This window comes from Mobula birostris, chromosome 12, assembly GCF_030028105.1.
Source record: "Mobula birostris isolate sMobBir1 chromosome 12, sMobBir1.hap1, whole genome shotgun sequence".
NCBI classification, from domain to species: Eukaryota; Metazoa; Chordata; class Chondrichthyes; order Myliobatiformes; family Myliobatidae; genus Mobula; species Mobula birostris.
Genome location: NC_092381.1, coordinates 77986707 through 78012375, shown reverse-complemented (window position 1 = coordinate 78012375; position 25669 = coordinate 77986707). Strand labels below are relative to the sequence as shown.

General features: G+C 39.7%; 1 protein-coding gene across 3 annotated transcripts in view; it reads right to left on the bottom strand.

Moving 5' to 3' along the window:
* The window catches only part of kcnt2a (potassium channel, subfamily T, member 2a), a 976808-nt gene that overhangs the window by 546906 nt on the left and 404233 nt on the right, over window positions 1–25669 (bottom strand). For all 3 annotated transcript variants that reach the window (XM_072274729.1, XM_072274730.1, XM_072274731.1), the window contains exons 6-8: window positions 22286–22360; window positions 16350–16433; window positions 15806–15900 (exon numbers count right to left, since the gene is read on the bottom strand). In XM_072274729.1, the coding sequence (XP_072130830.1) occupies window positions 15806–15900; window positions 16350–16433; window positions 22286–22360 (254 nt within the window). The remainder of the gene's footprint in view (window positions 1–15805; window positions 15901–16349; window positions 16434–22285; window positions 22361–25669) is intronic.

Genomic DNA, 25669 nt, shown 5'->3' with positions numbered 1-25669 from the left:
TTATTAAATATGTGTAATTGATTTACTTGTTTATTTATTATGTTTTATTTTATTTTTTTTCCCTGTCTGCTAGATTACTTGATACTTTATTGTCACCAAACAATTAGTACTAGAACGTACAATCGTCACAGCAATATTTGATTCTGCGCTTCCCACTCCCTGGATTACAAATATTAAATATTAAAAATAGTTAAAATTAGCAAATATTAAAAAATTAAATTATAAATCATCAATAGAAATTAGAAAAATGGAAAGTAAGGTAGTGCAAAAAAACCGAGAGGCAGGTCCAGATATTTGGAGGGTACGGCCCAGATCCGGGTCAGGATCTGTTCAGCAGTCTGATCGCAGTTGGAAAGAAGCTGTTCCCAAATCTGGCCGTACGAGTCTTCAAGCTCCTGAGCCTTCTCTCAGAGGGAAGAGGGACGAAAAGTGTGTTGGCTGGGTGGGTCGTGTCCTTGATTATCTTGGCAGCACTGCTCCGACAGCGTGCGGTGTAAAGTGAGTCCAAGGACGGAAGATTGGTTTGTGTGATGTGCTGCACTGTGTTCATGATCTTTTGCAGCTTCTTTCGGTCTTGGACAGGACAGCTTCTATACCAGGTTGTGATGCACCCTAGAAGAATGCTTTCTACGGTGCATCTATAAAAATTAGTGGGGGTTTTAGGGGACAAGCCAAATTTCTTTAGTTTTGTCAGGAAGTAAAGGCGCTGGTGGGCCTTCTTGGCAGTGAACTCTGCTTGGTTGGACCAAGTTAGGTCATTTGTGATATTGACCCCGAGGAATTTAAAGCTTTTGACCTGTTCCACTTGCGCACCACCGATGTAAATTGGGTCATGCAGTCCACTACTCTTTCTTAAGTCAACAACCAATTCCTTCATCTTGCTGACGTTGAGGGATAGGTTATTGTCTTCGCACCATGCCACCAGGTTCTTAATTTCCTCTCTGTACTCAAACACATCATTACCCAAGATACGACCTACAATTGTTGTGTCATCAGCAAACTTATACATTGAGTTTGATGGAAACTTGGCTACACAATCATGGGTGTACAGTGAGTACAGCAGGGGGCTGAGTACACAGCCTTGTGGGGCACCGGTGCTCAGAGTGTTTGTAGAGGAGAGCTTGTCCCCTATTTATAGAGCCTGGGTCCTGTCTGTGAGGAAGTTGGAGATCCAGCTGCAGATTTGAGTGCTAAGGCCCAGGTTCCGGAGCTTAGGAATCAGTTTATTTGGAATGATGGTATTAAAGGCAGAGCTGTAGTCAATGAAAAGGAGCCTTATGTATGCATCTTTATTCTCCAGGTGTTCTAAGTAGGAACATAGGGCCAGAGAGATGGCATCTGCCATTGACCTGTTGCTCTGGTAGGCGAATTGCAAAGCGTCGAGGTTGACCGGTAGGCTGTGGTTGATGTGTGCCATAACCAATCTCTCGAAGCACTTCATAGCAATTGATGTCAGAACAACAGGTCGATAGTCATTCAGGCATGCCACCTTGCTCTTCTTAGGCACTGGGATTATCGTTGCCTTCTTAAAACACGTGGGGATCTTAGACTGAAGCAATGAGCAGTTGAAGCTTGCACAGGCCCGGAGATCCCGTCGTGGGATGTCATCTGGGCCCGTCGCCTTCCTTGGATTTATCTTCATGAAGGCCCTTCTAACGTCCTCCTCAGTGACGATGAATGTCGATGCCACCAGGTCCGGTTCATCCGGAGGGAGCGGGATGCTCCTCTTCGGTTCGAATCTTGCGTAGAATACGTTAAGTTTGTCAGGAAGAGAAGCGTCACAGTTTTTGATACTCCCAGCCTTTTCTTTGTGCCCAGTGACCTCATTTAGACCCTGCCATAGTCTACTGGCATCCCTTTGGTTAGCCTGGGCTTCCAACTTGGCTCGATATTGCCTTTTGGCACCCTTAATGGCTTTCCGGAGTTCACACCTGGATTCCGTGTAGCAACTGGTATCCCCAGACCTAAAAGCTGCAGCTCTAGCCTTTAAAAGGGACTTGACCTCATAATTCATCCAAGGTCTCCGGTTAGGGAATACCCGGATCATCTTGTGAGACACACAGTCCTCCATGCATTTCCAGATAAAGTCCGTGGCAGCTGAAGCATACTCATCAAGGTTAGCTGCCGAGTCCTTGAATACTATCCAGTCCACCGATTCAAAGCTGTCACGGAGGACCTCATCCGTTTCCTCTGTCCAACGCGACACTACTTTTGACACCATGACCTCCCGCTTCAGTTTCTGTTTGTAAGCCGGGAGGAGGAGTACGGCCTGATGGTCCGATTTTCTGAAGTGAGGTCGTGGGACGGAACGGTAGGCATCTTTGACTGCTGTGTAGCAGTGGTCAAGTATATTCGGGCCTCTAGTGGGGCAGGAGACATGTTGGTATAACTTTGGCAGCGCCTTTCTGAGGTTGGCCTGGTTAAAGCCCCCGGCTGTAATGAGCAAAACCTCTGGATACCTGGTCTCAAGTTCACTGATGTTGGCATACAGTATGTTCCAAGCACACTCCACATCCGCCTGGGGGGGAATGTAGACCGCTGTCAGTATGACCGAGGTGAATTCCCGTGGCAGATAGTAGGGATGACACTTCGCCGACAGGTGTTCCAGGTCCGGGCTGCAGGAGCTTGTCAGTGCCACTATGTCCGAGCACCACGCAGTGTTGATCAGTAGGCAGACACCACCTCCCCTCGTCTTGCCCAAAGACGCCGTGCAGTCCGTGATTATGTATTGCATTGAACAACTGCTGCTGAATTAACAAATCTCACGTCACATGTCGGTGATAACAAACCTGATTCTGATTCTGATTATTGAATGCACAGCACTTTGCACTTTGAAGTTGATGTGTTACAGCAGCAGAAGACCATGAACGTACACTCAGTGGCCACCTTCTTCCTCTTAAAGTGAGCGTACAGGAGATGTATATCCAATTGTATTGACAGAAAGTAGAATTGCAAGTAATTTCATTGCAGATTAAGTCACTTAAGTCACCTTTTAATTCAAGTGGAGAAATGGAAAGGAAGAATAATATGATGGAGTGGAAACTGCCAGAAGTAGAGGCGGAGCCTCTAAAATTTGCTAGCCTACTGTTTGCCGATAACCTGCTCACCACAGTTGAGATTGATTTTGGCCAAACAACATGGATCCAACTAATTACAACCAATAACCAGGGGATCCCAACTTGGGGTCCACAGACCCTTCAGTTAATGGTAAGGGTACATGACATAAAACAGGGTTGGGAACCCCTGCAAACAGGGGCAAAATGAATGAACTCCATGGCAACTTTGGCATCAATTTAGCATTTGACTAATTGATTCTCCAAGGAGCCCTTGTAAAACTACTTATAATTATTAGATACTTAAAAATCTTGAAGTGGGAGATCCAAATACCTTCGCTCTGTCCAGCATAAGAGGCAGGATCTCCAGGTTGAAGGTATTTGGATCCACAGGTGGCCACATATTTCAATTCAACCTAAAAGGTCCCAAAGGATCACTGGGGACCCGATTCACCCCAGCCACAAATTGTTCTAGCTGCTACCATCTGAGAAACGGTAATGCAGCTCCAACAGGCTCCGGGACAGCTTCTTCCACCAGGCCATGAGACTGATTAGTTCACGCTGACACAATTGTATTTCTATGTTATATTGACTGTCCTGTTGTACATGCTAATTATTACAAATTACTATAAATTTCACATTTAGAAAATGAAGTAACAACGATGTTTACTCCTTATGTATGTGAAGGATGCAAGAAATAAAGTAAATTCAAATTCATTCCCATTCTGACACACCTATCCATGGCCTCCTATACAGCCATGATGAGGCCAAACTGAGGTTGGAGGAGCAATGCTTCATATTCCATCTAGGTCACCTCCAACCTGGTGACATTCTCCAACTTCTATTAATCTCTTCCTCTTTCTCTTTTTTACTTTTTCCTATTCTGGTTACCTTCTCACCATTTCTCTTTTTCTCACCTGCACATCACCTGCCTCTGGTTCCCCTCCACCCTCCTTTCCTTCCATGGTCCGTAGTCATCTCTCATCAGATTCCTTCTTTTTCAGCTCTTTATCTCTTCCACATATTCCCTCCCAGCTAGTTACTTCCAGAAACTGCCAACCCACCCCACCCCCCCATCCACCTTCCTCCTTATCTGGTCTCACCAAACACCCGCCGATTTGTACTCATTCCCCTACGCCTACCTTCACATTCCTCCCCTCTTCCCACCTTCTTATTCTGACTTCTCCCCTTCCTTTCCAGTCCAGATGAAGTGTCTCAGCCCAAAAGAGTAAAAAGACTGTTTACTCTTTTCCATAGATGCTTCAGCACTTTGTGTGTGTATTGCTTCATATTCTGGTGTCTGCCTTCTTCCTTTCCAGCTCTGATGAGTGGTTTCTGCCTGAACCATTCACTATTTATTCACCTTCACAGATGCTGCCTGACTTGCTGAGTTCCTCCAGCATTTTCTGTCTCTTGCTCAAGATTTCCAGCATCTGCAGAATCTCATATTGAGAATCTGAAATGGGTACTCTAATCCAGCTTCCTAGATTCGGGTTACAGCCCTAGTGCTGCAACTCCAGGAGGACTGTAGTTAAAGCCATATTGAAAGTGACGGGGAGAAACGGGTGGAGTGGGAGACAGGGGTATTGTCCAGTGTCCCAGAGCAGCCATAGCCTCAATACTACACACTCTCACCATCTCACCTACCCTCTTTTCCATTAAGGTCATCCATAAAACACAGTTTGACCAAGCTACTAGTTACAGTTGCAAAATTAGTTTCCTAATGAAGAGTTCTGCACTCTCTGGCTCATAAACATACATGGCAGTCCATTGCCAGTAAAATTGTCAAGAAGCAACACAATAGAATGTCACCAATTTGAAGGTATCTGTCAGTTTCGGTTGCCAGCTCTAGTTGAAAAGGTTATTGAAAAATTTTGCATAAGTTCCTATTGCCAGTATATTTCAGTTTTCTGTTGTCCATAGATTTTTTGCCAAGAGCCAAAAGGTCATTTTGTCTCTCTGCTAATCATAACTACACAGCTGTTGAAGTAAATAAGAGGGAAAAAATCACTCAAAGTTTTCCTCCAATGTTGACAGACCAGAGTTCCAGCTATTCACGTTTATTCCCTCAAGCGTCTGGTACAATTAACCCCTGTGTACTATATCACAGTAATGTTCATTATGCACATATCAGTATTTTTACTGGTTCCACTGTTGATGACTGGAAGAGAATAAAGGAATACAAAAGACTAATCTTATAGAGGGATTCAGGAAACTATATTGACAACTGAAATCTATTTTTTAAAGTGTTCCAGGCGTAGCAGTTTCTATTGATAAATTCAACTCTGAAAGTCAACAAGACTAACATCACTTAAATTGGAAAAATACTTAATTAATTTTCTTCAATCAACTCTTTAAGAAAATAGGTAACCATTTACTCCAGGGCCTTTAAATTCGGAATGGAGCAATGCACAAAACATGCAAGCATGAACACAGAGGTACAGGTTAGTCAGCTGTAGTTAGCGTTCAAGGAGAGCATGGAGAGTGCAGCTTACCACCACTACTTGTGTCACTTAGCCTCTTTCCCCAGCACTCAGCCGCAAATTTTCTCTTCTGTACTCATCAACCCCCCTCCCCTTTCTCTGCAATTTGCAACTCATATCATTTATAACTTAGTTCCGATGAGAGCCATTGATCTGATCAAAACTCTGTTCTCTCCAATAAGATGATTCATCAGATTCTTCAGTCTGACTTGACTATCCTAAATATTCAGAGTCTGTTGTGATACATTAACTACTTTCTATTGATTGCACAAGATAACCATTTTCATCGTTACAAAGCTTCTGAAAATAAGGAGGCCTAAGAACATTAAGTAATAATATGCACTGGTTTGCTTGTTGCTGGTTTTAAAAGACTTGCTTTCTGCTGGATTTTATCAAAAAAATTGGAGGATTGCGTTACATTTTCAGTTTTAAAAGCCTCTCCTGAGAGTTTTCTGATTACAGTTATAATCAGAATTTGTCATGCTGAGGAAAATCAATGCATGAGAGTCAGAAATGGTCTTGTTTATATTATAAATATTAAACCAAAGTAAGTTTCTCAGTCAATTTCCAACACTCTTAGTGATTGATATTCTGAGACTGTTTGAAATGGCAATTCATGTCTGAGGTGAAAGCATGCATCATGGCTCTGGGAAGGTCACTGACTCTGATGGAAACCTCTGTGGCCAAGAGCCTCCAATTATGTCCTCATAGAGACCCATATGGGCTTAGCTTAACAACCCAACTGTAGCCAGCAGAAAGAAATTTAAAGAAATGAATTTTATTCTAAGAAGTAACAAAATTGATTTTGTTTTTACAAGAATAGTAAGGACTTCAATCTGCATAAGTGCACAAAAGAAAACAAGCACAGCCTTTTGCATGAGCAATAGTGTGATGTGGTAAAACTTGTACATCCACTTTGAAATGCTGAAACTCCCATGTCAAATACTAGAGATATTGACACCAATACCCATATTTATAATGGCAGGAGTACAGGAGAGACAGCGACCTCAATTTCCAGAATAAACCCCTGCCATGCAGGAGGGTTGGGTACGCAGGTGAGGAGGTTGATTGAAGTCCAGACTGGGCTGGAACAGAAGGCAAAAATCTGGGTTGTTCGCTTTATGGACATTTCAGCAAGCCTAGAAATGGGTATACATATGTGTGCTAGTTATACTCATACTCAGAATATGTACGTAAAAGAATGGCATTAAATTCAACCAACCTTTAAAACTACTTCTACTCTACTCAAGCCTGCTCTAGTAATTTCTTATTTAAAACTATCCTTTTCTCCTTCTTCTGTTTCCCTTAAATATATTGACTTCAGCCACTCCCTGGGGTAGTAATTCCACATTCTCATATTTATCAAAAAAGTTTTCTTCATTATTCCACATTAAGAAATAAACATTTGTCTGTATGCGTCCTTCAAGTTTCAAATGGTTCTTCTTGAGATATGACTGACACTTAAACCATATATATCATTCAATGTACAAGCATGAATTTAAACACCTGAATGTAAATCGTTTTTATGGCATATTGATAACTGTAGATTCATTTTTGATTTATTATCTAGCTGTCACCTAGATGTACAATCATGCATAGAAGGGAAGAAGCCTCAAAGGATTAAATACAAAGTATTCAGTTAAGTTGGTCTCTGAAGCATAAAAGAAAACAGATGTTATCATTTACAGCGAAAACAACTCAAGTTCATGAAAAACAAACTCACGGCTGGAGAGTTACTACTGATATTTGAATGGAAAAATGTTAAGAAATAAAATTAAAGACAGGCAGGGGATAAGGTATTATAAAATAAATAAGGTAATATAATAGAAAGTATACCTAGAATAACCAAACAGGAGCAGGGAATACGGTAATATAAAAGGAAGTGGTGGTGTTAGGCAATAAGGAAGAAATAATGAGAGAATCAAGGACGGAATAGGAAAGTAAGGAAAAACAGGGAAGACAACTAAATGGAATGATTGGAGCAACTAAAATGCAGTTAAAACATGAGCATAATCTAAATCTACTTATCAAATTTCAAAAACAGTTAAATTTTGATACATAATCTGTGGTTAAGTATCAGCCATAAATATCTGACAGATTCCTATCCTGATTTATTACCATCTTGTTCACAAAATAATCACAGCAATATTCTTTATACATTAGTTGAATAATTGAAAACATCACATCTATTTTTAAAAGTTCAGGTTCAGGAGTAATCAAAATACTCCCAAGCCAAGATTATATTTTACTATCAATCCTTGTAAAATTCAAAATATTTATGTATATCAATAATGTATTTCCACATTCTTACTACTGGAACTGTAATTTAGGTATCATGACAGCCAACAACCTATACACAAGTTCTATGCATTAAAATATACACCTGTGAAGCTATTGGAATATTAACTGACTTCACAGAAAATATTAATACGGTGACTCAAAGGGCAGAGGGTAGCCAGAAACTACATGGGGAATGTGGAAGAAATTCCACATTCTGTATCATCTCTTTTAATGCTAATACAACTTAAGGCTTAGTGTTGATTTTTGTTGTGGGAGGGCTTTTATGTGCTCAGCAGTTATAGTTGGAACCTGTAAATATCATTAGAAGAGTTGATATCTATTCAGTCGAGTTAGGGTTTGGTTTGAACTTGATGACTCTCACTTTTAAGAGGAATAAGCTGTTGAAGGTCATGAGTCAGTGGAGTGTGTAGCTCCAAGTTCAAAGCAACTGATTAGAAATGCAATCTCCTAGCCTACCTGATGTACATGCCTGGAATATGGATGGCTCCAGTGATTTAAAAGCAACCTACCTAATACATAACTGATTTATGGACAATTCATAACTCCTCCAATGAAAGGGCTGACTGTTTTCACTCTCAGGTTTGGTCTACCCAAGTCATAAATTTACGACTCAATTACAGATTCTTTGGAAGTCCTTTGTAGTCTCTTCATCCACCAATATGAAATTGCTAGCAGCTTAAGTATCTTGTATACGAGATCACCATGACCTTTTCATAAGATATTCTCACGCAAGCATCAAGTGGTTATGTACCATAATCTTTACTGTTATGATAGTGGATGGGTAGCACACTTTGTTCATGTTAGTTCCATGATATTATTGTGGGAGTAGCTGACTAATCTAAAAATGGTCAAGAGCGTATGATCCATCGCTAATATAAAGGCGACTCTGAGAGGAATTGTGTGAAGATGAGCCACATCAAAGTTGATGATCAATGACTTCAATGCAACTGACACAAAATGCTGGAGGAACTGAGCAGGTCAGGGAGCAACAATGTTAATGTATAAACAGTTACTGTTTTGGGCTGAGATCCTCCTTCAGGATGGGAAAAGAAGGAGGAAGATGCCAGAATAAAAAAAGTGGGAGAAGCAGGAGGAGGATGTCTAGACGATGGTAAGTAAAGCCAGGTAGGTGGGAAAGGTGAAGGACAGGAGAGGAAGGAAGCTGAATAGAAGAGGAGAGTGGACCATAAAGAAATGGACCTAGGGGGATGTAATAGGCAGGTGAGAAGAGATAAGAGGCTAGAGGAGGAACAGAAGAGGGACAAGAGAGAGATTTTTTTTACCAAAAGGACAAATCGATATTCATGCTGTCAGGTTGGAGTCTACCCAAACAGAATATATTGTGTTTCTCCTCCATCCTGAGGGTGGTCTGATCATGTCACGAGAGGAGGCCATGGATATGTTGGGATGGGAATGGGAATCAGAATTAAGATGTTTGGCCACTGGGAAGTTCTGCTTTTGGTGGATGGAGCAAAGGTGCTCGACAAAATGATCCATCAAATTACAATGGGTCTCACTGATGTAAAAAAGGCCACATCAGGAACACTGGACACAATAGACAACCCCAGCAGATTTGCAGGTGAAGTGTTGCCTTACCTGGAAGGACTATTTAGGGCCCTGAACAGAGTTGAAGAAGGTGCTGAATGGGCAGGTGTAGCACTTCGGTTCAATTGCAGGGATATTTGCTGGGAGGGAGATTAATAGGGAGGGATGAATGGGCAATGGAATCATGGAGGAGGCAATCCCTGCAGAAAACGGGGGGGGGGGGAGGTAAAGATATGTTTGGTAGTAGGATCCCTTTGGAGATGGCGGAGGTTGCAGAGGATGCATTGGATGCGGAGGCTCATGGGGTGGCAGGTAAAGACAAGAGAAACTCTATCACTGATAAGGCAGCAGGAAGATGGGGTGAGTGTGCATGTTCTGGAATTGGAGGAGATGGGGGTGAGGGCAGCATCAATAGTGGAGGAAGGGAAGTCCTGTTCCTTGAAGAAGAAGAATATCTCTGATGTCCTGGAAGGGAAAGCTGCATCCTGAGAACAGATGCAGTGGAAACGAAGGAACTGAGAAAAAGGTATAGCAATTTTACAGGAGACAGGGTGGGAATAGGTATAGTCAGGATAACTGTAGGAATTGGTAGGTTCATCAAAGTTGTCAATTGACAGTTTGTCTCCAGAGACAGAGAGATTGAGAAACGGGAGGGAGGTGTCAGAAATGAACCAAGACTCCAATGATTCCAATGCTTCTGATTGTTCAACAGGACAATATTCTACTCACAATTTGACAGTGGATGAGAAACTTCACATTCACCCTTTCCTGACTTGCATCTTTTATATGCAATGACCATTCCTCTGCTACAGTTTGAATTACTGCTGGCACTCATTTTAAATTTGTCACGTCCTTATCCTCATACCAATGTTAGCATTCACCCTCCCTTAGCAATTTTAAGGGAGGTATTGGCAGTGGGAACAACTGCGGTAAAATCCCAGCAAGCTATTGTAGCACACCCAGCAATGATCTTAGCTCTGTAATGATTTTTGTTAAGTACAAATGCTATTGCCTTTAATACTGGGTACAGACCTTTTTAATTCTTCTTTAGGCCAAGGTAGACTTTCCTTCTGCAAAGTACACTTGCTTTGCTTCAGCTTGAGGTTATGATTGAGGAGTCTCTGCAAGAATGTTTTCATCGCTGTCCTCAGTTTGTATAGTAACTAAAATAACATCCTGATTCCAAAACTGGCATGGGATGCCCTGAGACAGCAGGCCCATAATGGCTTGGAGCATATTCAAAGTCAATTATATGCTTCAGAGCAACTTCAGATATGCATATTATTCTTTGACCCCATTGACTTTGAGATATTGTTGACTTTACTGATCTACATTGAGCTGGGCACAGACATGCAGTAAATTGGGTTTGCATAAGATTTTAAAAGGGAAAACATCAAAATCTGTTTGCTTGTTTGAATTTTATTGTGTACAATTTTTTCCATATGAATTATTGTAGACCATTAATTAGAATCGCACATTAATTTGTTTTTAATCCCCATATCTATGAAACCCCAACTAGATATTTCTCATGAAAGGAGGAGGAAGAAGAAGAAGAAGAAGAAGAAGAAGAAGAAGAAGAAGAAGGAGAAGAAGGAGAAGAAGGAGAAGAAGAACCCTTAACTCGGCAGTGGAGTTATCGGGGCACCGTCATGACGCTGCTTCCGCAGCAAGCTATTCTTGTTTTTATGAGGCCGAGTTGATAGCTCGATGCTTAATCCGACTTGGATTTGAACTCGGGAACCTTCGCTCCAGAATCCGGCGCAGATATTATTGCGCCACCAAGCCCGACACATCAAATACAGGTTTCTCCCGCCATCCGAAGGTAGAGCGTTCCTATGAAACGGTTCGTAAGCCCAAATGTCGTAAAGCAAAGAAGCAATTACCATTTATTTATATGGGAAAATTTTGTGAGCGTTCGCAGACCCAAAAATATCCTACCAAATCATGCCAAATAACACATAAAACATAAAATAACAATAACATATAGTAAAAGCAGGAATGATATGATAAATACACAGCCTATATAAAGTAGAAATACTTTTCCACAATCATTACTGAACTGTTCTCCATAGCGAAAATCTCACGCAAGCGCTGTTGGCAAAAACACGCGCAAGTGCTCTCCAGTAATCTTTAAGCTATGAAGTTGCCAAACCATACCAAATAACACGTAAAAATACACAGCCGATATAAAGTAGAAATAATGTATGTACAGTGTAGTATCACTTACGGGAATCGGGACAGCGCTGAGCACACTGATGATGGTGTGTTAGACTGAGTCGTTGGAGGTTGGGTGGTGCAGTGGCCCCCCACCCTCCAGACCGATGAGCGATACATTGCCACGAAGAACACAGGGGTTCAGCGGTAGCCGGGAGGTGCACAGCACATCTTTAAGAAAAAAGCCGAAACAAACATGCTAATTAATTAGGTGCCGCCCATAATTTTCGGCCCAGATCAGTGCCGATTTCCGATTGCATCGTCTCTACTCTGGGCCGACAATTACATGTCGGCGGCACCTAATTAATTAGCATGTTTATTTCGGCTTTTTTCTTAAAGATGTGCTGTGTGCCTCCCAGCTACCTTTGCATTCTCCGCAAATCGGTATCTGTCCGTGGCCTGGGGGTTGGAGTGGTGGGACACTGGGGTGTCATCTCGTCGCCTGTTTCCACTAGAGCAGGCAGCTCATCTTTTCCAATGACTGCCCGCCTCGATGTCGAAGGTCGAGGTTCGTCGTCTGCTGTGGCTGATATGGCTCCTTGCTTGACTCCTGAGCCTCCCATATTTTTCTATCACATAGTTCTTTAATAAGGACTCAAACCATCTTGCAAATATCCCCTAAACAGACGTACCCTTTCAAAATTAAAGTCGTATTTTATCATTACTCATTCGGTTTCGATTGTTATCCTTTTCTTCTCCCAATTGCATCAGCTCTTCATTTGTCAGTTCTTGGTGATGGGATGCCAAAACCTCTTCAACATCATCTTCGTCAACTTCCACAAGCCAAACTCACGTTGTCCTTACATCGTTCACCATGATCAAAACGCTTAATTATGTCTAGTTTTACTGTAAGTGTAACACCCTTACGAGCTCTTTCAGGCTTTTCCGATACCATAGAACTCATCTGGCAAACGGCTGCTCACAGGCTCATGCTTAAGCAATGCCGGCAAGAATCTGGGGGAGAGCAGCTGCTCGGGGCGCGCTGCCTTTTATCGCGCGGTGATTTCTTCGTGCGCTGAATTTTTTTTTCGTAACAGTGAAAACACCTTCTGAAAGCAAAAATAGGGTACTAATGTAGGTCTTTCGTAACAGTGAGGTTTTGTAAAGCGAACCTTCGGGAAGCGGGGGACACCTTTATAACAAATATTCAATTTAAGTTGTGCTCAGCCAGAAATCTCATCATGCACATAACAAGCTTGCTTTGTTAGAAATGTATATGTTCGCTTTAAAAATTTCCCAATCATTCTGCAGGTATCTTCTAATAACTTTGTCATGCTTTGATTATTACTATCTTCTATCATTGAGCAGTTATTTTTAATTACTTAATAAAAGCCTCCAAATCTTTTTTCTTAAATATCCTGGACTAAAATTATTATATGGTATATTTTCCCCCAATTCTGTTGATGATTCAGTTGATTTTTTTTTATTGCTGTTCACATTGCTATGTTGATTTCCAGTTCTCACAATAAGATCTAACGATCTGAACAAGAATAATTCAGTTGTGTGGGAACAAGAGCTGAGGATAATCCTCTTAATTTTGTGGTTTTTAACAACTTCCTTAGCGAGTTGTGGCACACATTCTGTTAATTAATATTCTTCTCTGTACCCAAGACCAACTTTGATTGTAGGTATGTATATCAGCTATTTCTCCTAGATCTTTATTTAAGGTATTTGGCCTTTCTTGCCATAATTTTCACAACAACTTTTGTGATTCAAATTTTTCCAACCATCTTCCATTTGACTACAAATCAATTTTAGAGTTTCGTCTTGGACTCATGTGTTTTGAGAAGTTTTCAAAAGTGGATACAAAGGAAATTAGCTATTCTTTTCATTTTCACTTTCAGGTTTGGGATGCTCGTAGAGAGAAAAAAATGCTGTTCTAAATATTTTCTATTCAGGCAGAAGCCATTAAAGTATAAGCTATTAGAGTGAGCAATGGGAGAAATGATTTTAAAAAACCCAGCTTTCCAGAACATTACCAGAAAGCTGTAACTTTCCAGCATCATTTCTAGGACATTAAATATTTGTAATTGGCAGAAGTTTCTAAATATTTTCTGAAAATTACAAATAACTCTTTTCCATTTAATCACCCAATAGCTTATCTTACATGACTGTGGGATCAGGAATAGGCCATTATCCTTTGAAAACTCCATATAATCCTCAATCTTTCTTATTACCTCACTGTACATAGCACTCTTAAATATATACATATATTACTGTACTATAGAGGGTATCCTGTATTTTACTTTTGAGATTTTTATCAAGCTATTTAATCAAAATTTTCATTAGCTTTAGACTTCCATCAGATGTTTCCATCAATAATGTGAATTATTTCGTCTATTTTAATCTCTCTTGCAGTTTAATGCTAATCATATTCAGCTTCAAGAAAATAACACTGATAACTAATTCCTTCATTCCAGATCCTATCCTGGATTTCATTACTAGACTTTCTCAAAGACCATTACTTCCTTCTATAATGGGATTAAAAATTATATTGTGAAAAAATAAAATTAAACAATGTCTAACTAGGATTCCATATGCTTGCAGTAATACTTATCACGTTCAAATTTTGTATCTCTGATAGAAAACCAGACAATGTGTTTTACTTCTTTCAACTCAACCTAAATGAATTTTGTAATGGGTCTACCATTATTTTGCTTAGTTATATTTTCCTTTCCAATTTTCCTGCCATGTTTTTTTTAAGGTTTAATATAATAGGTGCATCTGAAATCATGGCTAATCTCCCTTAAAGTGAACAGCACAGTGCAGCCGCCAATCCTATTCCAAGGAGTAGGTTGGTTGAGACACAGCTAGACTGTGAAATTTTATCATTTACTTCATTCCAGATTTTTATTCCCTGTTTTCAACTAAATTCCTACTTTTGCCAAAAATGTGTCTGTTTACCAAGTTCCTACATTTTAAAGTAATCTTCCATGAAGCCTTATCAGTTGCTCTCTATGCATCAATTGACATAGAATTCAGGGATTCTCTTCAACTACTTTGCCAAAAACATTTGCAGTTCATTTAAACATTTGCTCCATTCCAAGAGAAAATATTTTCTTTTTCTTTGGAATTACTCATTACCTAATCCACATAATGCAGTTTGCAATCTCCATAATTCTAACATTATCGTTCCATGAACTGAAAATTTTCTCTTCCTGTTCTATTTAATAAGCTGGACTTGGTTAAGTATTAAATCATTATGGATCCCATTGTGCATTTTCAATACTCGTATGAAATTGATTAATCTCTGTTCAAAATTCAGAACACATTCAATTTTTACAGTACATGAAGTAATTCTGAACTTCATCCATAATAAAGAAAAACTTATAATTAGCAAATGGCACACCTGATTGATTTTATATTGTATCTTAGTAAATGATTTTAGAAAACTTTTGACTAATATACATTTAATTTGGTCTTCCGTGAACTTTGATCTAATTTTGTAAATATGTCAATCTATTGCAGTCGAAAAGCAAATCAAGGTATTGACAAAATGCCCTGGTCTACATACATGAAAAGTTTAAGAGGTGGGAATTCAATTGTTGTTTGCCTGCAATACGTATGCATATACAACAACAATTGCAAATGTGCTGTATTTCAATCAGGGTACAAAATGCAACAATGACCTTTTATTCATAATCAGTGCACAAAGTCAAACATATGTTTCTGTCTCTACTAAAATGAACAAAGATTGCTCCAAGCATGGATAAAGCTTCAGGAAAGTGGAGACTAAGCAACACACATCAGGATAATACATTTTGAATTAATGATAATCAGAGTTAGAAACTAAACAAGCAGGAACTGACTTGAAAACTAAGACACATCTTTGATGACGTAGAAGGGATTTGTATTCAAATACAGCGTGTAAGTTAATTCTTGAAGCTTTACATTTTCAAAATCCAAGCTCATAAAATCCAAAGCTACTAAAGCAGCATTGCAAAATAGTGTCACTATTCCTATAAACTATGGCATTCTTGCTCCATTGTTAAGACAATTAATTGCAGAAAGTGTAGTCATAAGTAGAAACAGTATTCATAATATAGACTAAGAAAAATTATATCACACACATTATTGAAAGAGAATTATTTATCAAGTTCAAGTAGGTGAATTGAATATTTTTGGCTTTAATTACGTTTTTTTAAAATGTAGGAAAACATGTTTAAATCACATAACAATCTCTTTCTGGACCAATTCAGAATTGCTTACCAAGTAAAAATGAGGCACAATAAAGTTGATATAAGAATTAGAACCTGGTTAAACATTGCTGACTGGGTTCGTTGAATTGCTCTGTGGAGATCATTCTAAATGAATACAAACATTTAAGAACAATCAAAATAAAAGCCAATAATCTATTTTAATCTAAATATGCAAAAAGCACACAACTTACCTTTCAAAAATGAAAAGGATGTTTTGTTTCATTCTTTTTATTTTTGAAAGACAACTTGTGTGTGTTGATGACATATTGAGGCTTACTACTTGCAATAACTTTCCGAAAACAAGATGAGGTACGAACAACATGGGTGTATTTATCAACAGATTTCACGAGTTACTTACAATTACTTACTGAAATAGCCAATGTTTTCTTAAATTAGAAAATTCTTCAATTGTGAGATACTTATTGTTAGTAACCTACAGATTTCTGAATTCTTGTGATTGGATTAAATTAAAATGTTTCATGCAATTTTTGCGTTTCAAGACTCACTGAGGAACTTAAAAGCTATTTCCTTCCCTTGAAATTTGTCATACTCACAATCATATTCTCCAGGGCATGCTTGGCTAACCAGCAGTTCAGAAACACTGGGATGAATAAATTTCTTAAAGGCGACCAAAATATCTGAAAAGGAATCATTTATTTGAATGTAATTTCAGAGAAATTTTAAATAAAATATTTTAAAAATATCATAATATAAACACAAAAGATTAAGAAGATGGTGGAAATCCAAAGCAACACACACACACACACACACACACACACACACAAAATGCTGGAAATCTGTAGATCCATCAGCATCAATGAAGAGGAATAAACAGTTGACATTTCAGACCAGAGTCCTTGCATCAGGACTGGAAAGGAAGGGGTAAGAAGCCAGAATGAGAAGATGGAGGCAGGATAAGGAGTACAAGCTGGCAGATGATGGTTGAAGCCAAGTGAGTGCGTTGGTGGGGGAAAGGGAATGAAGTGAGAAGCTAGGAAGTGATAGATGGAAAAGTAAAGGGCTGACGAAGGAATCTGGTAGGAGAGGAGAGTGGACAGTGGGAGAAAGGGAAGGAGGAGGGGCACCAGAGGGAGGTGATAGCCAGGTAATGTTAAGGGAAAGCGTTAGAGAGAAGCCAGAATAGAGAATGGAAAAAGCGAGAAAGGGGGTGGGGGAGGAATTACCAGAAGTTAGAGAAATCGGTTTGCATGCCATCAGGTTGAAGGATGCCCAGATGGAATATAAGGTGTTGCTCCTTGAACCTGAAAGGGACCTCATCGTGATAGAGAAGCGGCCATGGACTGAAATATTGGAATGGAAATTAGCAATAGAATTAAAATGTGGGGCCATTGGGAAATCCTATCTGTAGCTGTGGACAAAGTGAAGGTCCTTGATAAAGACGTCCCAACCCAATCTACATCAGGTTTCACTGATATAGAAACCACTCCAGGAGCAGTGGATACAGTAGCTGATCCAAACAGACTTGCTGGTGAATTGTTGCCTCACCTGGGAAGACTGTTCGAGGCCCTGAGTAATGGTGATGGACTAAGTGAAGAGATAAATGCCAGGAGGAAGATCAGTGGGGAGGGATGAATGGACAAAGGAGCAATGGATAGATTGAAATCTGTGGAAAGCAGAGAGCAGGAGAGGGAAAGATGTGTTTAGTGGTAGGATCCGTTGAAGATGGGATTAGCTACGGAGAATGATGTGCTGGATGCAGAGACTCATGCGGTGGTATGCAAGGACAAGGGGAACCCTATCCCTATCATGGCCGTGGGGAGGTGGGGGTGAGGGTGAATATGCAGGAAACCCCATTTTTTGAAGAAGGAGGTACTAGAAGTCTCAGGCTGAAAACAAATGCACTGAAGACTGGGAACTGAAAAAAAGGAAATTGCATTTTTACAAGTGACAGGGTACGAAGAGGTATAGTCAAGATAGCTGTGAGAGTCAGTAGGCATATAAAAGGTATTAGGAGACAGAGAGAGATCGAGGAACAGGAGAGAGGTGTCAGAGTTGGACCAAGTAAATCTGAGGACGGGGTGGAAATTGGCGGCAAAGTTAATGAAATGGACAAACTCAGCATGGGTTCAGGAAGCAGCACCAATGCAGTCAGTCATCAATGTAGCACAGAAAGAGTTAGGGAACATTACCAGAGTAGATTTGGAACATAGAATGTTCCACATAATCAACGAAAAGGCACGGATAGCTGGGGCTTATGGCTACCCCTCAAGTCTGGAGAAAGGGGAGGAGACAAAAGAGAAATTGTTGAGAGTGAGGACCAGTTCTGCCAGACAGAGGAGGTGGTGGAGAAAAGGAACTGGTTAGGTCTGTTGTTTAGAAAGAAGTAAAGAACTTTAGGGCCTTCCTGATGTGGGAATAGAAGTGTCTTGGGAATAGAAGTGTCTTGGGACTGGAGATCAATAGTGAAAATGAGGCGAACAGGACCAGTGAACCGAAAATAGTTGAAGAGATACAGAGCACATGACATGTCATGGATGTAAATAGGAAGAGTCTGAAGCAAGTGGAATAGATAATGTAATTACTTACACACAAGTAATTTCAATACATTGTTACTGTGGGATATTGCTACACAAAAATTCTCACAAATGTAAGGCTTCACTTCAAATGTAAGATGTATTTGGACATTCCAAAGATCAGACAAATAAATCTGTTTTCATTTTCATATTTCCAGAGAAGCAGATACATAAAGTGCTGAAAATAAAGGATATAAATATTTTTGACTTTAACATTAATTAAAATAAAAACAACAGGAATTCTGCAGATGCTGGAAATTCAAGCAACACACATCAAAGTTGCTAGTGAACGCAGCAGGCCAAGCAGCATCTGTAGGAAGAGGTGCAGTCGACGTTTCAGGCCGAGACCCTTCGTCAGGACTGTGGTCGAAAAGTTGAAGAGCCGAAGAAATTACAGATGGGGAGCAGTGAGAGATGGTTTCACTGAACTCCCGTCGAAGAGAGGATCTAAACTTCTTCGGTGTAGGCATCACCGGAAGAGGCTTCGCAGTAGTGAATTTAAACGCAAACAACAGGAATTCTGCAGATGCTGGAAATTCAAGCAACACACATCAAAGTTGCTGGTGGACGCAGCAGGCCAGGCAGCATCTGTAGGAAGAGGTGCAGTCGACGTTTCAGGCCGAGACCCTTCATCAAGACATAAGGCCTGAAACGTCGACTGCACCTCTTCCTACAGATGCTGCCTGGCCTGCTGCGTTCACCAGCAACTTTGATGTGTGTTAATTAAAATAGATGTTTTTCTCCTCATCTGAAGATTGTTATATTCGAGTACAATATCAGTTTAGGTTTGCAAAATACCAGATTATTTTTGAAATGACTATCTGTTTTTATTAATAGGGAAATCTCCTCCATCTTTCTCATCTGTACCCTACTCTAGAAAGGTAGCACGTTAGCAGATGACTGGTGCAGCCTTGGTGGATCTGAATTTAGACTATGACATGGTCAGGCCCACAGAAATGACAAAAGGTTATTCTGTTTCTAAAGACTACATCTATTATGAAAAATAAACTATGAGTGACTGCATGACCACTTTGCAACTAAATTGGACTGACACCCGTTCAGTACTTTACAACCTAGATGAAAGATCTGCCATGGAAAGGGTCAGGCAGTTTTGCATGTATAGAATAGTGTGCACTTTGGAAGGTGAACTTGAAGGCAGAATACAAGGTTAATGACAGGATTCTTACAATGTGTGTTCCAAGTCCAGTTATCCCTCAAAGTTGTTGCACAAGTTGATGGGGAGGACTGAGGGTTAAGAAGGCATATGGTAGTTCAAGGTCTGCAAGATAATGTTACTGCTCTATAAAATTCTGCTTAGGCCACACTTGGAATATTGTGTTCATTTCTAATCACCTCATTAAAATGAAGGATTTGGAAGCTTTAGAGAAGGGTGCAGAGGAGAATTCTACCTAGAAGAGAGAAAATGTCTTATATGGAAAGGTTGAGCAAGATAGTGTTTTTCTCCTTGAGGTGAAGGAGGATATGTTTTTAACACCAAAATAAAAGTGATTCCTAATATTTAAAAAAAATTACAAGAATAAACCATGCAATACCTTTTACTTGCCACTCTTGTGATACACAACTACAATAATTGAGGGGTTTCTTTACCCAACCTGGCACCTCTTGGAGTGAAGGAGTTGACTTGATAGAGATGTATACCATAAGATGATAAGAGCATAGAGTGGACAGTCAGCATCTTTTTTTTCAAGGGTCAATGGTTAATTGAATGGAAGCAAGTTCAGGGGAGATCGTTCTTTTTTAAATAGAGAATGATAAATGCCTGGAATGCACTGCCAGTTGCAGTGGTTTAGGCTAATACATTTAAGGATCCTACGACCATTGGGATCCTACCAGCAAATACGTCTTTATTCCTCACCCCCAATGAGAATCCCAAACAGTCCTCCCAGCCTGAATCTGTCAGGGTTGTCTACTGTACCTGGTGTTCCCGATGCAGCCTCCTCTACGTTGAGACCAGCCGTAGATTGGGGACCACTTTGTCGAGTACCTATGGTCCATTCACAAAAAGCAGGATTTCCTGGTGACCAACCATTTCAATTCCAAACCCTATTCCCATTTTGACATGTTAATCCATGGCCTCCTCTACTGCATGATGAGGCAACACTCAGGTAGGAGGAGCAACACCTCACTCCATCTGGATAGCCTCCAACCTTATGGCATGAACGTCGATTTCTCTAACTTTTGGTGACTTTTCCTCTTCACCTTCCTCCTTCTTGAATCCCCTACTCTGGCCCCACCTCTTACCTCTTCTTGTCACTTGATGCCCCTCCTCCTTCCCTTTCTCCCATGGTTGGCTCTCCTCTATCAAATTCCTTCTTATCCAACATTTTAACATTTCTACCCATTACTTCTCAGCTTCTTACTTCATCCCCCTACCCTACCCACCTATTTTCATCTATCATCTTCTGGCTTGTATTCCTTGCCCTTCCCCCATCTTCTTATTCTGGCTTCTCCCCCTTTCCAGTCCTGGTGAAGGTTCTGGGCACAAAACATTGACTGTTTATTCATTTCCCTAGATGCTGCCTGACCTGCTGACTTCTTCAACCAATTTGTGCATGTTGCTCTGGATTTCCTGCATCTGAAGAATCTCTTGTGTTTATGATATATTTAAGAGGCTCTTAGATAAGCACATGGATGAAAGAAAAATGTAGGGTTATGGCCCATGTAGGAGGAAGGGGCTAAATTAATCATGGAGCAGGTTTATGTAGGTCGGCACAACTTCTGGGTCAAAAGGTCCATACTGTGCTGTACTGTTCTATGCTCTATTTTCATTCTAGTTTGTACATTGACTTGCAAAGATCACTTAAGAGTAGCCAGTAAGATGAAGCCAAAAGATTCTACTGATCTGGAGAATAATAAACATAAATTGGAGAACACTTATATTAATGCTGTAGATGTCAGTAATATCTCTTGAATACCAAGTACAATCCTCTGACTACATCATTCAGTATGGTCCCTCCATAAAAACTGCACAAGGTACTCATGAGACCTAATATATTGAATATGTTTGATTCCCTTATTTTAGGAAAGATATATCAACAGAAGCAGTTCAAAGGAGGGTTTATAGGATGCACAAGTATGGAGAGGTTGCCTTACGAGGAAAGGCTCAATAGAGTTCATCTCTCCTCACTAGAGTTCAGAAGAATGAGTGCCAATCTTATTTAAGGTACAATTGATATCAAGAGGCTTGATGGGGGTAAACGCTGGGAGGTTGATTTTTCTCATAGAAGAATTTCAGATCAGAAGGCATAATTGCAGAATAAAGGGGTGCTTATTTAAGACTGAGGCGAGAAATATTTTTTCTCCCAAAGGTGAGTCTTACCCCCTTTTATTTTACATTACTTCTTTACTAAACTAATATAATTAAAGTATGGTGTAAGTACCAGTTGAGCTTAATAAGGTACAGAAAGCTGTAGTATAATTTTGTTGTCACATTTAAGTACATTGATAATATCAATGTTTTAATTAAATTTATTGACAGTTTTATGCAGCTGAAAGTAAATCTGAATTCTGCTTAGCAAACACAGGACATATTTTTCATAATGAAAACAAAAAGAACACTTGTCACCTTATTTTGCATTGACTCACAATCATTGTGTGCAAATTCAATGGATATTTGAAGCCTACCCAGTACTAACTTGCTTAATTCTTGAATTAGAGGGAGAACACAACAAGACATGCAATGCAGATTTAATTAAATTTCCGTGAAATGCTATAAAATACATCTTTGAGCAGTCAAGTGTGACCTTTATACAATTTTTCAGTAATAAGCAGCAAAGCTTTTATATAAAACTATCAAAATGCATATTATTGAAAAACAGCCCCATTGAAAGTCATAAGCAATCTGTTCAATACGTTCCTCACACCTGAATGATTTTGTTTCAATAATTCCTGCCAGCTAGGCCCAACTTAATATTTGATGTCAGAGATATACTTACTGTGATGATAAAGGGCACAGTGTTGATCATCTCCAGGATGAAGGGTATTCGTAGAATTTGTTCCCAAATGTTCCCCTTTCAGAAGAAAACAACCACAGATCAAAGGTCAGTGACTTCAATATCTCCAGTACAAAAATCAAAAAACTACAAAATATAAATATGCATTAATATCCAAAGCCGCTCAATATGAAAGAGCAGTTGACCTGCTTAAGTCTATAACCATGTTATGAAGTTGCTGACAGAAGTCCATGTTTACCTTCATTCCTGATGTGTTTAGCACATTGGAATGAGACAGCATAGAAGAACCCCATTTGTTATAATGTGTCCCAGAACACTTTGATTTCAGGCCTGTAATGATGCTTTCTTTAAAGCATTTACCAGGTAATTGCATTTCAATCTGCATATCAAGAAGTGTTTTTCAACTCATCACTTGTACGTAATAAAAGTTGTATTTTTTGCAGATTATCTCAAATCTGCAACTACAGCATAACACTACTGGTAAAAAAGATTTCCATTACATCTATTCACGATTGACACACACATTTATAAAATCTCAGGTTTCTGAAGGGAGTGATTTCTCTTTCGGGTCCATTCTTATAAATCTCTTTTGCATCTTTTCTTAGGTGACATTAATTAAATATTTGATCTTCACATCTAGCCTCAAGTAATGCCCAGCCTAGCTGCATAATAGAATTCAACAGACTGCAAATCAAACATTAATAGTTATTCGTCACACCAGGTCAAAGACTAAAAGAAGTTTTGATGAAAGGTTTTTGACTTGGAGTTCACCATTGTTCTTTCCACAAAGGCTGCCTGACCTACCAAGTGCTTCCAGCACCATCTGCTTTTATTTTTAAACAGAAAACGTATCTTGTCTTCTCATCTTGTTCACAGGTGTGAAATCTTCACAGTGATGAAATGGTCTCACACTTCATCCACTAAATCCAAACTGGCACTGGATTGGAGAGTTCAAAAAGTAGTCTCCCCAATTTGTGGGAAGGAGGTGTAGAAGACTGAAGTCCCATAGCACTAGTTTCGAGGCAAGCTACTTCTCTTCAACCATTTGGTTCTTGAACCAACCAGCAATACCAGAACCACTAAAGTTAAGCAACACAATGACTAGTTTACACTAAAATGGACCTTAATTTTATTTTAATTGTGTCCATCATTCTGCTCCACTCTCATAAGAATCATTACAGAAAATCTTTCTGATCAAATGCAATAAGCATATACAACAGTTCATCTTTGTGCGACGAGAGAACACACATCATGGCACACTAGTCTCTGTTTTATAAGTTCACACATTATTATTGCACCGTATTACACATTATTGCACATTGGTAAATTATTGTGTACATTATTTTGCACTTTATTATTAGTTAATATTATTATACTTATTATTTATTATTATTGCTAAGTGTGTTTTTAAATGTTGCTGCTGGAACAAAATAATTTCCCCACTCAGGATCAATAAAGTACTTATTATTATGATTATTGTAAAAGTTGTATACGTTTGTAATGCTTTCTTTCTGAATGCTGCTTAAATGGTACTATGTGCCTATGAAGCTGCCATGGGTATGCACAAGTAAATACATGTACTTGTGCATACAGCAATAAACACGTGTTTGACTTTGACTTTAAAATCCAGGGTGGTGCAGCTCAGCCAGCAGGTTCAAGGCTTCTACATTCCCATATGTCTCAAAATTGTCAGCCCTTACAAGGGTAAATACCAGCAGTTCCCTGCAAGACTCCCAGCAAAACCCATTAAATTCAATCTACTACATCTTAATAACAGAAAATTCCCATGATGGAATTGGGAATTGCTTCACAGTTCTGTTGACTTAAGCAGCTGGTTAGGTCAAGTACTTCAAGAAAAGTCTGTTCAATTCAGTAAGGAATTATTCTAGAAATTACTGGGGTTATCAACAATGTGCCATTGTGAATGTCCTTGAAACACGAATCCACATTAAAACAATTGCATATATCTAAATTGATTACCTTGCTAATTATTACAAACAACTTCATTTTATAACATTTCTAAAAGCTAACTTACAGCATCAGCTTTAGACACAGAGCAACAATATCTGAATGCAACATTTCTTCATACTCTGTTCATACACTGACACCAATGACTGTACCTCATAAATGTATCCCAGACAGCAGCCTTAATCAGGTTTTATCAATGCACAATAAACTATCCCATCCAGGTGTGTCGCAGCTTGGTATGATAACTGCTGTGTGTAATGAACCAGATTTGATCAGAGAGCTTGAGGTAAAGGAACCCTGAGGAGTCAGTGATTATGATGTGATAGAATTCATCCCTCCCGTTTGAGAGGGAGCAGCTGAAATCAGATGTACTAGTGGAGTAAAGTGTTCTACAGAGGCATGAGAGAGGAGCTGGCCAAAGTTGATGCTACGGGGACACTAGCAGGGATGACAGCAGAATAGTAATGGCTAGAGCTTCTGGGAGCAATTCAGAAGGTGTAGATCAATTAATCACAAAAAAGAGGTACTCTAAAGGGAGGGTGATGAAACTGTGAAAGCTGACAATAGAAGTCAAAGGCAGCATTAAAGCAAAAGAGAGGACATACAATATAGCAAAACATAGTGGGAAGTTAGAGGAATGGGAAGCTTCTAAAAACCAAGAGAAGGCAAGTATGAGAGAAAAGATGAAATATGAAGTTAAGCTAGCCAATAATATAAAAGAAGATACCAATATGTTTTCAGATATACAGTATAAAGAATAAAAGAGAAGCCAGAGTAGATATCAGATCACTGGAAATGACACTGGAGAGGTAGCAATGGGGGACAAAGAAATTGCTCACAAACTCAGTATGTATTTTGCATTAGTCTTTCCTGTGGAAAACACAAACAATGACAGAAATTCAAGTGTGTCAGGGGGCTGATGTGAGTGTAGGTACTATAACTAAGGAGAAGGTGCTTGGGAATCTGAAAGGCCTGAAGGCAGATAATTCTTCTGGACCAGATGTACTACACCCCAGGGTTCTGATAGATGTCGCTTCAGATATTCTGGAGGCATTAGTAGAGATCTTTCAAAAATCGCTAGATTCTAGAATGGTTTTAGAGGACTGGAACTGTGCAAATGTCACTGCACTCTTTAAGAAGGGAGGCCAGTTAGTCTGTCTCAGTGATTGGCAAGGAGTTAGAGCCCATTATTAAGTAAGAAGATTCAGGTTAAGCAACACACATCAAAGTTGCTGGTGAACGCAGCAGGCCAGGCAGCATCTCTAGGAAGAGGTACAGTCGACGTTTCAGGCTGAGACCCCTCGTCAGGACTAACTGAAGGAAGAGTGAGTAAGAGATTTGAAAGTGGGAGGGGGAGGGGGAGATCCAAAATGATAGGAGAAGACAGGAGGGGGAGGG